General features: G+C 41.0%; 1 protein-coding gene across 2 annotated transcripts in view; it reads right to left on the bottom strand.

Moving 5' to 3' along the window:
* Positions 1–16,032, bottom strand: part of rapgef5b (Rap guanine nucleotide exchange factor (GEF) 5b) — a 48,990-nt gene that overhangs the window by 21,292 nt on the left and 11,666 nt on the right. For both annotated transcript variants that reach the window (XM_018740757.2, XM_018740758.2), the window contains exons 7-11: positions 13,876–13,924; positions 12,016–12,086; positions 10,217–10,345; positions 1,533–1,663; positions 681–781 (exon numbers count right to left, since the gene is read on the bottom strand). In XM_018740757.2, the coding sequence (XP_018596273.2) occupies positions 681–781; positions 1,533–1,663; positions 10,217–10,345; positions 12,016–12,086; positions 13,876–13,924 (481 nt within the window). The remainder of the gene's footprint in view (positions 1–680; positions 782–1,532; positions 1,664–10,216; positions 10,346–12,015; positions 12,087–13,875; positions 13,925–16,032) is intronic.

The following is a 16,032-nucleotide window of genomic DNA, read 5'->3' as shown; positions in this document are numbered from 1 at the left end:
AGGACCCCTAGCCATTGTGTGGCTAATGCTTGACACAAGGGGGTGGTTTGTGTATTTGGGGACAGCAACACTGGGCACAATGCCCCTTCACACTGCAGCGCCTGTGTCACCTGGCTCCGGTTGGCTGCACTCCCACAATAAAAGACAACTTGTGCATCTGACACATAGCAAAGCCTTTCTAATTGGTCTTAGAATCACTGAAAACCTGCCATCAAATCCCATACAGCCCTTAAAAGTGACAGCCTCTTCTACCACACCCATTTAGAACATACACAATATTACTTAGAATAATTTTATTCATTTAGCTGACACTTTTCTTCAAAGCAACTTCTTGTGCTAGGTTAATATACTAAGCTGTCTGCAGTGATATACCCTTTTATATAGCAGAGTATTTTTTACTGGACCAACTCTCGGCAAAGTGACCAAATGCTACCTGCTGCTGTAGAACATTTCTGACCCTTATTGTAGGCACATGTACCCCTAAGCAGTCACATACTGCAACGAATGCGTTCAGATGGAAAAGTTACTGCAAAGGGAAAAAGAGACACAGACAAAGACACTGACAGAGACAAAATGTAATGATAAATAAATAAATGTAATGTAATGCAAGACACACTGTGCCCACAGCAAATACCAAACAGGAGGACTAAATGGCTACAGTACCAGGACCAGTAACGCACCTGCCTCCTTGCACTGTGTCATCTCCTGGTTGCCATCCAGCTGCAAGTCACTCAGGAGGTGTTCCAGGATCCTCTCCGGCGTCCCGGACATGACCACATACCTGTCAGAGACAGAAGAGGTGCTGGAGGAGGAGTCGGCAGGGTCCTCGTCCACAGAGGATAGCGACCGACTGCTGCTCCACTCCTCCTCCTCCGTTTCGTCCTCGCCCTCCTCATCAATGTATCGGAAGTAGGGCACATCAAAGGTTGGCATGGACGGTGCCTCCGAGATTCCACTGCTACAACTGCTGTCATCAGAGCCTTCCTCATCCTCCTCCTCCTCCACCAGCGTGGCAGGCAGCAGCCCATCCTCCGGCCATTGGCTGGCCATCCTCGGTGTGCCTTCGCCCTCTCGATGCAGCCACTGTCAATGCTGCATGCTTTGGAGAGAGCACCCACCCCTCCCTGTGCAAGCTGCTCGCCTCCAGGTCCAGGGGGCTTCTACTGCATTACAGAGGAATGATCACGCCCCCTCCAAACACTGTCCCAGGAAGCTGCCCTTCTCGCAGTATGAGGACTGGAAAACTCCGCTTACTTACTGCAGCTACAGGAGCCCCTGCTTACACTCCCAGTCAGTGCAAACACTCACACATCTGTTTGCGTGTGTGTGTGTGTGTGTGCACAGAGCACTGCGGTAGCCTGGCGCCAAGCAGCTTGTGTGTGTGCATCCTTCTGAGTGCACCCTTCATGTGAGAAAGAATGACTTAGGGAGAGGGAGAGAGCGAGGCAGGGAGGGAATGGGGTTGAGAGACGAGGGAGCGAGCGAGAGAGCGAGCGAGGGAGGGAGGGAGGGAGGGAACAAGCAGGGCTTACCTCTTGTCTTTTTCATCCTGCCTTCCTTCCCCTGAGGCAGGGGAGGCCGGATGCGCAGACAGCACACGCTGGAGAACCAGAACATCCCGGCTGTGCTCCTTCAGACTGACTCGTGCCTCCTGACTGTTAGCCTGTGGTAGGAGAGGAGAGAGATACAGACAAATCAGAACATTAATGGAATATGGCAAAACCGTGTCGACTGCTTTGTCCCCTCAGCATACACCACAGACTGAAATGACTTCTTATCGCAAGGTCTTCTTGCATGAACCTTGTCACAGATTATCTTTTAATTATTATATCCAATTAGTAAACTGCCATCGCATTCATACGTATAGTGGAATTCTTTAATCTCAAATCTGTCATCCCGAAATTATCTGCCAGTCACGTTTGGTTTGTGTTTCCTTTCGATCCTCTGCGACTCCAACGGTCTGACTGCATCAATGGCATCTTTCAGAGCCCTCAAATACAAGGCTGCTCACTGCCGTGAGGACAAACAGGGGGAGATAAGATAACCGTTTGGAATCCCAGCAGCCACTGCAGTGGGGTCTCTTTACAGGCACCATGTTATCAGTCTTCCCCAGCCCTGCTGTAGTTGTAGGGAATTATACCCAACCAAACCCCAACTACCCATCCATTATGGAAAATATGTGTTCTGCAGTTCACAGGCCGTTCTATGACCACAGAACCTCAATGCACCTCAGAGGGCTGGAGAATCACTTGCCAATGCTGCCAGACAACCGGGACTGAGCAGAAACAAGGAATGAACACTGCAATCTGCCAACATGGAAAACATCTGACATGGAAGACGGAACCTTGTTCTTTGTTGCCACTTTCTCAACATACAGTTTAAGGAAAATAAGAGTGAAAACAGGCAAATATCAAAGCACACATACTAACTGTAAACCCATTCTCTTCTTCCCTATCTCTGCCTCCTAAGTAGAACATCAGCAGACCATCACTTATGACCATTATCAGGAAATGCTGATAGAGAGAAAATGCATCTCAATTCCCAACTAGCACTGATGTTTCTGTTTTTCGGAGAATCTGATAAAAATATGCTGCATCTTTCTAGTGCGGCATGCAAATCCAGCTGAGTTCAATTTTTTTTAAAGAGGCAGTTTTACTAACCAAGCAGTTTTAGAGCAGTTAATGGTTTCAGTCCAAGGCCAGTTCTGCTTGCCTTTACTCACGGATTAACTGCACACTTCTGAACTTTAAAAAAAAAAAAAAAACATGGTGGTTGACAAATGCTTCCCTACTTATTTTTCTTCTTCATTGTCCACATTGAATTCTGCAGTCACGTCCCATCACGTTTCATCGCTCTCACCTAGACTGATCGGTACCATTTCTGTCAGCCCTCTCCTCTCACACATCATCTGGATCGCCTGCCTACAGCTTTTTTAAACCCCCTGCAACCTATAGGCAATACAACTTGTCAGGTACTGGGAGGCCAAAAAAACAGTACTGCATGAGGATACATTCAGATGTGCGTCAATAGTGGGTGAATACAGTACATCCTATACAGAAATTCTGCAGATGTTACCACAGTGTATGAAAGGTGAATTTAATCATTTATCAAATGCCAAAAAGGGTATAAAATGTAAGTACCATAACATCAGCACAACTTGAATACTGTTAACTTTCCAATAAAAATAATTAATGATAATAGAGTATGACAGCTTAACATGTCAAGAAAGCTGATCGGTCAGGCAACTCGGTGCAGGAACGAATGTATAAATACATGTGCTATTTGCCCAATCCGTAGGCGAGGCTCCGAGACCAATTCCATTCATGTCTCTGTCACAAAACGTGCAGAAGAATAATAAGGTCAGATAGAAGGAGAGACGGGGGTGCTGTTTCGGCTTTCGCACATATGGCTGAGGGGCTTTATTGTGCAGATTCCTTGTCATAAAATACCTCCAGAAGAGAAATTCACAATGCTGTCTTTTGAAATAAACAAGTCTTTGATTCCATTTATGGCTGATAAGAGTGCCAGTCCTGTACTGTCATCCATCAAGGGTTCCACAATGGAGAGTTTTTTTTTTTTTTTTAAATTTCCACCATTAAGAGGGGGGGAAAAAAAAAATAAATAAAACATGGAGAAATTATTTTTTTTTCTAACACTTAAAGTACTCTCTGCACTCCAGCCTCAGGCCTGTGGTTAGGAATCACACAGGGGACTGTGCCATTGTGATCAGAAGCTAAGAGCTCTTCCCCAATCGACTCGGTACAAATCCAGCTGTAAGAGCTTTGAACCTGCCAGGCCTATGCATTGCCCTGGAGAGGCACGCGTACCGCACAAATCATATAAGATAAATGTAATATAAATTTAAATGAGGGCCGATATAACAAAAGGTCTCTTAGTCTCCTTCCAAGTATAAATCACTGACATGTGCAGACAGAAATTGAGTTTGATTATGCAGATATGAAAAAAATGAAATAAATTGGCGTATTGTAAATATTTAAGTTACAAGAAGAATAAAACAGAAAATGTGCAAGATGAGCAATGCTCGCTCATCATTGGATACTTCCTGTAGCTCCATTTGAACCGTTATCAAAGATTAGGTTCTGAACAAGAGCAGAAAATTGCTTCAGTCATACATTTGTCCAGTTCTTGTATCCATACTGAAGGAACGTAATGTGCATTTACTCTGAAGACCACTCAGTACCCACTAAAAACACTGCCATAAAATACACAAACGGCCGCAGCCCTAAATCAAAGCAGTAGGATATAGAAACAAAACTTAATCAGTTGTGCTTCTTAATTCTAAATAAGCAAAGCAATCAGTAACCATAACCCTCAGGTTCAAATAAACCCAAGCACCTTTTCAAGGAAATTTTGGCAACTGGTGGGTCATGGGATGTGCCTATAAGAAACAGCAGCCACTCACCAATGTTAGACAGTGTGGTGTTTTTAAATCACAAAAACACAGCATTCACTGTCACCCTGAGACAGAAAAGGATGGAAAAAAACTGCTTCTTCTCTCACTCCCCTTTGAGAGTCTCTACAGTTTCAGGACTTGTGAAGTTCAACCAAATTAATTATTGATTCCCCTGATGCTCTGCAGATTTTTTACTTTCCACAAGTTGGAAAGAACAATTTCATCATATGAAAGTCTTTGATTTTCACTCACAAGGCCTCCATTGTCTAAGGTGCTGAAGCCCTTTGTTTGTGTAGTTGTGTAATTTGTTGACCACTTCTAAAAAATATAGAACTGGCTCCACGGTCTCACTGATCAGGTCAAGGGGACTCAGAGCAAGTTTTAGTACAGCTCAGCTTGTGCAGTAGGAGAAAGCCACAGATGACATATGGAAAGCAGGGCTTACGCACTACATGTCACAGATGTACCTCAGTGATGGTGCACAGACTCTGTGTTTGTAAGGTTTTGTTCCAACTTACCTTTCAGCACAAAGGGTTTTAAATTCAGATGAAAAAGAGGTGCTCACGGTAAAGTTTAGAATGGTATGAGCTTACATTAATGTTGCTGGATTAGTATATCGAAACAATTAACATCAAACGTTAACATCAAATGTTAATGTTACAAATAATGTTTTCATTGAAAATAAATATGCAACATTTATTTCCTTTTCCAACTGGATATTTTCCTATACCTTTTCCTTTTAACAGCTAATAATGCTGGTATAGCATATAACACAAGGTAGTAGGCAGTAGTGTAGTCGTTAGAGCTACTGCTTTGTAATCAAAGAAAACAAGTTTGAAGCCCCACTACTGCCATAGTACCCCAATCAGTTTATTTACCCTATAAAGATACAGGACAGATTTAATAAAAAAAAAAAAAAAAAAAAAAAACATTTACCAAGTTTTTGGTTAAATAACTTGGTGCACAAATAACACTGTTACTTGAGAGATGTTAAATAATAGTAAACAGTGATGTTTGAACACATTGCACTAATCCTGTATTTTTCCCTAAAAATTTCTGGTGCATTGCAGGTGTTTTCAACCTGGATTCATATTTTGAGATAATTAAAATAATGGTTGAGTCAGACCGTTCTGGTTGTTTTCCACTCAAGAACAGACACCGCAATGAGTTTAGAACTGCCAAAGCTGTTATTCTTTGGATACACATGGAAAAACAGATAGCGGCAGGAGGAAAGCAACATGCCGGTATGGATTCTACTAACATAACTTGTCTATACAATGAGACAGTCCTGAAAGCACTCCAAGACAAACAGATCTATTTACACAAGAAGCTGTCCTGTAAAATATCACAATCTGGGCAGCATGGTGTCAAAGATAAACTACTGTTACTAACATTCAAGATCAACCAACTGTATTACAACCATGAAGTACAGTCTTAAACTAAAGGATGACACACGTGCCTGACTAAAATTTATGGGTGTCATTGATGGAGGTCCAACACCTGATCTGGACTGTCACAACATCAGGTTTATGGGGCCCAGAAGTACACTGCATATTCACATGAAATGACTATACTGCAGCAGATGGAAGAGCAACATTTATATATTTTTTTTAAACAGACACCTTTACACAAAGTGACTTATGTTACATTTGAATAGTAAGCTACTTGCTATAATTTACACAGCATTTATATAACAGGGTAATTATTACTGTATCAATTCATGGTAAGCAAAATGATCAGTAGTAGTACAGCAGGAGCAGAGATTCATAACCATGCAATTTCACTGCAAGATGACGACTAATCATTATCTACCACAGAATAACAATGATGGTAACCATCAAGCCACAGCCAACTTATAGGTACTTGTGTGGTTTCCATTGCAAAGGAGAGAACAGAAGTAGTTAATCAATGCCTTATTTCTTGCATGTTTTCCAGGTACAAACAGAGAGAACAAGCAAACGCCACACATCCTGGGCTGGATTTGAACCCAACTCTGGCTAAGCAGCCCAAGAACTGAGAGGAACTGGCACTACCTGCTGTACTGCCATAGGACAGTGATACATGGGTAAACACTAATAATAGACATGCTTGTACCCTGAAGGTTGCTGTGTCAAATCAAAATCCCAGCATTGCTGTAGCAGCTTTGAACAAGGTACTGTTCTGATGAACAGTAAACATTACAGCAGGTATAGTAAATATTTTATTAATCACATCTCCAATGGTAAACAAATGTAATTTGTTTCAATTTCCATGGCTTCACTACAGCTAGACACACAAAAGTGTGCAGATTTGCCATTTTAAAAGAAGCCAGACAATTTAAGAACATGTATCTAACGAGGGCAAAATGTTCAGTGATTAAACCAATCTAGACACTATTTTTCAACAAACAACAAATATAGATAACTTGCAGTACAGTGGGTAGAGCTGGTGCCTCACAGCTCCTGGGCTATGGATTTAGACATGGTTTGAATACAGCTCAGTCTGTGTAGAGCTGCATGCTCTCTGTTGTCTATGTGGGTTTCTACTTCATGCTCTGGTTTCCTCCCACAGTCTAAATATTTGTTTCAAATGAATTGGTGACTAAATGGTCTGTAGTGTTTGTGTATGAATCTGTGTGTAATTGCCCTGCCATGGAATGTTATCCTATCCAGGGTCTACCCTGCCTCACACCCTGAGAATTCCAGGACAAGCTTTGGACTACACTAACCCCTCACTGGAATGGATGTAAAAATAAACTATTACACATGAAATGAAAGAAGAGCTAAAAGATGTTGAACCATCTATAATTCTCCTTTGTTTCCATGTCACCATGTTTATTTGACCAATTGAAAAAGTGCCCTGGAGAAGGCCATTACCAGAATACTGTATAGGTCAGTGCTGCCGTGCTCATCTCAAAATCTTCCTGTACTTGACAAAACCGGGCAGAAGTGGAGGAGGTCAAGACATGGCCGCCTGGAGACTGAAATGGACACCTGCCAGACCGAGCTGTCTGTTGGAATGGAAACTACTATATTCTCCCTTAATATTATACTACTCCTGCTATCTGAAGTTTATCATGTCAATAACACTCCAAGGTCAAACTCCACAAATAAGAAACCAGCTTCACAGGGTCTCATACACTTGAGATTAAGTAGATTAATTTATATATTCATTACATTGACTCTTTTCTCTAAAAGAGGTTCCAACACAAGGTTGATATAACTAAACTACTTAGAATGATTTGCCTGTTTATGAAGCAGGGAAATTTTTACTGTGTGAATTAAGGAAAAGTACATTTATTAAAGAAGTACAGAATACTATTTATTACCTGCTGCAGGCCCTATTCATTTGAGAATAAATACACCATAAAAGCAAATGACATTTCCCACCATCTAGCTAGTGAAAATGACATTTACTGAAACAAAAGAGGCCAGTGTACAATTTTATCATCTCAAATGTGACATTCATAGCTGTTGTTTAAAAGAGGCGGCTTAAGGCATAACTCAGGGTGGAAAGGCCAAATACTGGAAATGTCCTGATAAAATAAAGTTTGGTATTCATCTTGGCATGAGGTATGTCATTCGGCATGCTGATCGACCCTTCCTGCCATTGTAAAGACTCTGTGCAGTGCACATCTGGAAGGAAGTGGGGAACTGGAGCCCAACTACTCAGTCAGTCAGGGTTGGGCCTATGCACGTCAGTTGGGCTTGAGAGTCTAGAGTTCATTTCAGTGTTATGGTGAGTCAACAAATCAAAAGAGGCTCATTACAACCTAAAACTGCTATGTACCAACACACAGAATAGCACAAATTACTAGAAAACAATCAAATTGGGAGCTAAGGTTAACATTTCTAGTGAAGTTATTCACAAAATACAGGCAGACTTTATATAAAAATGTAGAGTGTACACCCCATCTTTCCTGGAAAGAGCTATAGATCATTACTCTGGTCAAAGTGTTGACATATGAGGGAAAATAGTTCACAACATGTACCTCAGGATTTTCCGGTTTTTGTGTTTTCTGCAGTTAGTTACTTTTCCCCACTTTGCCTCTGTTGCTGGTACACATCAGGTAAACATCATTTATTTAAGCCATTTTCCCACCCAGGTGTACATGTTTTGTTTTTATAGTTTTGATTTATACAGCAATTACAGACATGAATAGCAATGGGTAACCATTATAAAAAAAGAAATGCTTCTTAGGAGAGGTACTTACAGTTTACAAACATTGTACAAAGAATCAGTACCAAATCCTAAAGCAGAAAAGTATACAAAATGCCTAAATTTTCCTTAATGTAGAGCAAGGCAGTTCAACTAGTTTGTTAAAAACAGCTATACATGTACAACATAAATTTCAATATAGACATTAAACACAATATTGCTGTCTGTTATAGGTTTTGTGTATTTCAGCCAAGTTTGCAAACCTTACAAAAAGGCAAACTTGTAGCAATTATTGCATTTTGAACAAAGAAGTGTCTTGCACTCCCAAGTCTAAACAGAACTTTAAACTTTCTCTAACCCACTGATCCCTTTACGGATTTGATAAAAGGTAAGGAGCCCCTGCTAGAAAAATGTGAAAAATAATTTACATCGCACTGAATTTAACTGAAATTTGATTACCTTGACATAGAATTGTCATAGATAGTAATACATACACACACTTTGTCTGAAACCGCTTGTCCCATGCAGGGTCACAGGGAGCCAGAGCCTAACCTGGCAACACAGGGCGTAAGGCTGGAGGGGGAGGGGACACACACGCAGGACAGGATGTCAGTCCACCACAAGGCACCCCAAGCGGGACTCGAACCCTAGACCCACCGGAGAGCAGGACCCAGTCAAACCCACTGCACCACCACGCCCCCGCAGATAGTAATAGCATAGTAAAATTTTTAATTTTGACAATGACAGAGACCATCCATGGAAACCAGGTTAAAAACTCCTGCTTCAAAAATGGGAAAAAAAAAGTTAAAATTTTATCATATTTATGCTTTTATCATCATCAGACACCTTTCTCTAAAGCAACCTACACTGTTCAGTTTGTGTAACTATGCTACTTAAAATAATTTATCATGTTAGAAGCAAGGTCATTTTTATGGCATCAAATTATGTCAGGTGTCTCGATCAAGGGTACAACAGCAGGAAGTGGGAAGCAAACTCGGGTCCTCCAACTGCAATGCACTGAGTAACCACTACACCACCTTCTTCACATAAATACTATGCTGCAGGAGTTATGGCCAAAGTATTTGTGAACCGGGGGCACGGTGGCGCAGTGGGTTCGACCGGGTCCTGCTCTCTAGTGGGTCTGGGGTTCGAGTCCCGCTTGGGGTGCCTTGCGGCGGACTGGCGTCCTGTCCTGTGTGTCCCCCCTCCCCCTCTGGCCTTGCGCCCTGTGTTGCCGGGTAGGCTCCGGTTCCCCGCAACCCCGTATGGGACAAGCGGTTCAGAAGATGTGTGTGTATTTGTGAACCACTAAAATTTAAAAATACACAATTAAATAGCATTAACACCCACAGAGTTACTTTGTAACTTGGTAAGGTGATCGCTAAAGTGTTCTAAGGTTACGCTGCATATGTGTACTGCATCTATTGAAACTGACTCCTGGAAATACAGCCTCTTCTTTGGAATTTTCTTGGTAAATTATTGACTTACGTCCACAGTTCAAACGATAATCCATTATAACACAATAGAGTTAAATGTATTCTCAGCTGAAATTATCAGGTTTAATTTGACAAATGCGAGATAAAGCCAAGCTGTGCAACAGTTTTTTTTTTCCATGCCTGCTGTAGATCACAAAGTATCACCCATGTTGCGACCAAGCAGGCTTACCTCAGCTGATAGCTGGGAGACTCTCATACCCTGGGTCTGGAGAAAGCGGCAGCCATCCTTTGCGAGCTTCTGGACCATCTCGAGCCGGGACACATCCTCCTTGTTGCGCAGGGCACAGAATCCCCCTTGCTGTAGAGCAGAGGACAGAGAGAACAAGTACCTGAGGCCACAGTCCCAGGATATGGCAAGGGCCATGATGCAAGGCACAACTTGTGGAAATGTTTGCACCAGGGCAGCTTTCCTTCCTGACCAGTACCCTGTGTGGTATGTGATTGAGCTCTAGGTGCACATACTGAATAACCCCTCTTTGGACAAGGAGTTTTTTTTTTTTGGTGTGTTTTTCTCCAATCCCTCACTACCTTGCACAGCTGGAGAGAGTGGGAAGGGGCTGGGCAGGGGCAGCAGGAAACATCTGATATCCGCTGCAGATCCCCATGGGAGTTCTGCACCCTTTTGGGAAACAGCCTGTCCAAACTGGTTGTACAGGGACTGATGCGATTTGTTTTGAGAGATATATTTTTAAAAAAAAAAAAAAAAAAAAAGGTTCTCTCTCCTTGGAGTATATGGGTGTGCAAGTCTGCCAAAGCAGGCCAGAGGTCAAAAGGAGTCTGGATCATACAGCTATCAGGGCCTGTCTGCAGTCTCACAGGAAAGGGAAGGAAAGCGAAGGAAAGTTAAGCGGAGCCCCAAGTTCATCTTTTGGACAGGTCCAATGTACCTGATGCTGCAGAAAATGACAGGTTATCCAGTTTGCCAACATGTGAAAGCACAACAGCAGTTTTGAAGGTTCCAGCAAAGAAAAACAAATTGTTAGTCACATTTATAAGTAATCTAAAACAAACAAAATTACAGCAATAGGACACTAACTGAAGTGAATTGTTTAATACAAACTAAGTGAATTTAATTTTTTGTAAAAGAAAGGTTAAATATCCAAGGAATTAAATAGAAGCAATTTGATTTAAGCATGCTAAATTAACTGGAAAAACTTCACTGTATTGCCTAGCAATTCAACTAAATATTGAGCAATGTGTTAATCCACCCACCATATGCAAAGTCATGAAGTCTGACAGTTTCATTTTACTGTCTTTAAGGCAACTAACAGTTTTGATGCATGCATTTCTTTGCCAGTTTTGATAGTGGGATGGATTCTTTTTGAATTTGCTATGATTGATTGGATTACATACATCTGGCATCTTGCAAAAATTAGTTATGTAGAAATGCAATGCAGAGCCAGACTAACAATGAAACTGTACCATCTGGACAGGATTGAGTGGAGAGTCTTAAACAACTAGGATAAAATTTAAGCAAGTCAAATAAGACATTGACACATTTTCCATTTTAATCCAAAACTGATTATCAGTTCCCCCCCCCATTCAGTCATGTTTTTAATTGGTTCATTTTCATGTTGTTTAAATTCTAATCTCATTCTTTTCTTTGTGGTTAATAACTCTAACGAGGACTTCAAAAAAAAAAAAAAACTATACCTTCATGTAGTATTTTACCGCAGATGCAGGTGTGGATTTTATGACCAGTACGGATAAATAAGTTGTCAAAATTGTCAGCTTCAACGTTCATCATACATTTGATTATTTGCCACAATATGTTGCTACGGGACACTAAACTTTGTAGTCATCTCAGAAAATAGCATCAAATTCTTGTGATTATTTATTAACTACACTGTGCTACAGTTTTTGTGCTAACATACACTCGTTCTGTTCTTAAAAATGGGGCACAAGTCCATCCAGAGGACTGGTTCTGAGACTATCTGGGAGAAGTTGGCATCATCAAGGGTTGCCTACCTTGTACTGTGCAGGGTTTTGAGAGTCATCCTTGGTCTGCTCAGCAGATTTGGGTTCATCCTCTTCGGCCCCTGTGGTGAAACCATTAACACTTGAAGCCTTCAGGTAACAGAGGCAATAGTGGATGGAAACACGCAGGTCTAGTAACACTCAGGTTGCAAAGGTTTCTTAAGTCATACTAGTTATTTTTTATTTCATTCTGATCACTGAGAATTTGCCCTTATCCTGAGAGATAAACACACAAACACACTAATACCAACCCACTCAAACCTCTCAGAAGGTATAGAACGCTACTCAGGTACTGTAAACATAAATATGACCGGAAAAAGTGTAAAATGTGACATGACGACCAAGTGGTTAAGGCGAAGGATTGCTAATCCATTGCACTCTGCAAGTCCCATTTTCATCAATGTCTCCAAACTCTGAATTTATAAGGACAGTCGGTAGCATACTGGTTAGCGTTGCTGCCGATATAAACAAAGGTCAGAGGGTCAAATCCTACTAGCTGTAGTATCCTTGAGCAAGGTACTTATCCTAAATTGCTCCAGTAAAAATTACCCTACTGTATAAATGGGTAAATAATTGTAAGTAGCTTAACATTGTGAGTCATTTTGAAATGTCAGCTAAATAAATAAAACATTCTCCATATCCATGAACTTAGTTTTTTTTATTAACTGAATTTAGCTTGAATACGCTAAAAAAAAAAAAAAAAAGTATGTTAACTCAAAATATCTGTTCAGATTGACCTTGAACTCAGAGACCCATAGGGGTTCTTGCAAGCAGGCTTCCTGTCTGTCTGTCCTTGACAGGATGGGAGTCCTGACTGTCCAGTTGTGCCCTTCCTCTTTTACTAACAGGCAGGATCCCAGCCCGACAGTGACTGCAGGCGCAAACAGTACGCTCTGTGCTCTCATGTCACTTCACATTAAGTCAGCAGATGAGAAGCTACTCTTTCCATGCGCGAGTTACAGCCCTCACGTTTAACTGAGTGTCCCACTTATATAGCAGATACTGGCGAGGGGGGGGGGGGGGGGGACATTCTCTCTCACACAGAAGTAATTGTTCAAGAGTCCAATGTGTGTTCCTTTGGGATATGGACTGATGACTTCTTAGCCTTTGTTAATTACTGCTGCTACTATAAAACCCAGCAGTGCTGCCACCTCCATATGGCTGAGCAAGGGAATAGATGAAGTGAATTAGGCTAAAAGCTGCAGTCTCAGAGGAAACCACAAATGGTGACGATGGGTGGAGCACCATCTAACCAGATCTGTAAATACTACCAGGACTGTCAACTGAAGGATTGCAGCCAGAAGTCAGCCACACCCTGAAAACTCACAGGTTCCACTGATGTCATGGGGATCAAAATGCATTAAGGTTTCCATAAAACTAGGTGGTTTTAAAAAGGGATACCTCAACATTGTATTCAATTATTTATTCATTTAGTTGACACCTTTTCTCCAAAACAACTTAACATTTCAAGTTTCAATAGAAACTACTTGCAATTATTTGCCTATTTAAATATCTGATAATTTTTAGTGAAGCAGTTCATGGTAAGTACCTTGATCAAAAGTACAACAGTACAGGTGGGATTCCAACCTGGGTCCTTCCAATGCAAGGTAATGGCCTTAACCACTGTCCTACCCACTGGTCCCTACACCACCTGCTACTGGTGTCCCATTTAGTATAGTACCTACCGTTTTCCTTCATCAGTTCTGGACCACCACAATGCAAACATAATACATCACCCATGTTCAGTGACCCTTTATCAGTAACATCAGCTCGCATTACCGGAATCAAAACAAAGCAGTGATATGTGTAAATATCAGATGATATAAGGGTTAGAGGACAAGAATAACTCACTTGTGTTCTTTGCTTTCCTCGCAAGAGCAATGGCTAGCTCCTTCTGCACCTGGAAGATTTTTGTTTAATTTTAATATATCTGTGAATTTAGCTAAAGATATTACAGAATTTTTATGAAGGTCACCAGAAGCTTACACTATGATCTTCTACATAGTTAAACTCATACAGAATTCTAAAAGGAAGTGGAATGGGGTAATTAATTCCTTTAATGAATATTTCACTGTGACAGACTTGGATCACATTCAGCATGAACCCTGCCTATGCTCACACGATAGGCTCCAGACCACTACAACCCTGCGCTGGTTTTTGATATCATCCATAAATCCATTATGTGATTAAATTGTAGATTACACATTTGTTGCACTCTCAGGGCCAGGGCAGCTTCACCAGTCTTTAAAACCTGGAATGCTTCTTCAGGAGCAACACACAAACCAAGTACTATTCTTTTCTTTTGGAAGCCCAGCACATACAAAATTTACAATAATCAGAACTAAAACATGCTAAACTTATGTTTTTGTACGACAGTGTTTTATCTCGTAGTCTTTTCACATGAGGAATGAACTCAGACCAAAAAGGCAAAGGGAGCTAAAGCTGCTTGGACTAGCTAAGAAAATTGACAGAGTGGATATAAATGCACCCAATCTTTCTTGTATCAATACATATAAACTGTGTGTGAAGGGTGAATGGTGTCCACCATCACCAGGAACCTTTTAGAGTCATGGAGACAGAAGATTACATAAAGAACTTGTCAAGCAGTCAATACATGTTTATGTCCTCAGGGGTCTGGGGTGACTCACTCCCGCTGGCTGCGGTCAAGCACATTCCACAACCTTTGCATTTAGGTACATATACAAATTTGCTGTGTGTAGTGTTAAAGCACAGAGTGTGTTGGGGGAAATTTGGCTGATTTTAAAAAAAAAAAAAAAAAGTTTTCCTAGAGGTGTTGAGGGTGACAGTTCACACAGTAACTGGGAGAAAGTTTCTTCATGGATTCATGCTGCAATCTTTGGTTAACAAAAAAGAAAATTGTTCATACAAAATGTAAACTCAGACTTTTTAGGATCACATTTCAGATTATCTGTGTCCTCTTTAAGGGAACAATCAACTAATGTAGTGGTAACAGAAGATGGGATGGGGCAGTCAAATTATCCTGACCATTACTCTTAGAAACAGTTTCAACATTTCCCCTGTGGGGGGGTTTAAACACATGCTTATAGAGAAACTAAGTAAGGCTTGGAAACCAACATTTTTTTTTTTTTTATACAGAGAAAATGAAAATATCTAGACGCTTCTAAAAATATGCACCTCGGATTTCTGGTTTCACTTCTTTAGCTTTGCTCTTAAGCAATCTTTAAAACATACGACTGCTTTATAACAACCGTGAGAGCGGAAGGCAGCAGCCGACAGAAAGCGTCTCTGCTGATTCTGCACAATTCCTAACAAGCACACCGACAGTACAGTTACTAATAAATCTGTAATATGTGGTAATAAATTGGCTCCTAATGGTTATGCTCTACTGACAAAACAGTTCTGTAAAAGACCTTGTCCTTCCAAGGTTTTTTCACTAACCTTGGCTTAAAGTATGTACTGTATACTAAGTACTACACTATTTAATTCAGTTCTCTCCCCCAAATTCATCGCCCAGTTAACAAGGAAGAGACAGTGACACAGAAATAATATGGGTCACTGTAGAAACCTGGGGCTGCATCTGTACTTATGACAGAAGTCTGAAAGAGCTCAGAGAATGATGCACATTATTTAAATCTCTTTCAGATAAGTTGTACCCCAACTTTACTGCATGTCAAAATAAAATTTACAGAACACAATGAATGAAGCTGAAATCATTACAGAGAACTAGATAAACATTGCAAATACAAGAGTCAGACCAAAGGAGGGTTTTAAAAGATGCATTTAGCAAAGATGCATGAGGATAAAAAGATTTCTAATTAAACTTGATGCCTTCCTTGATCAGTATAAAAACAAGGGGAAACTGACATTGTCTACACTGATGCAGTAAAAAAAGGACAGCTTAATTCTGTACAAGCAGGTAAACCAAAGACTGATAGTGAAAAGACACCAATGTTTGCCGTGAATAATCAGCTTAGTCTATTTAACACACATCATGGCAAGCCTGGGCTGCACAATGGGGAAGGGGAT

This window comes from Scleropages formosus, chromosome 18 (assembly GCF_900964775.1).
Source record: "Scleropages formosus chromosome 18, fSclFor1.1, whole genome shotgun sequence".
Taxonomy (NCBI): Eukaryota; Metazoa; Chordata; class Actinopteri; order Osteoglossiformes; family Osteoglossidae; genus Scleropages; species Scleropages formosus.
This window is presented reverse-complemented; position numbering and strand designations above follow the sequence as displayed.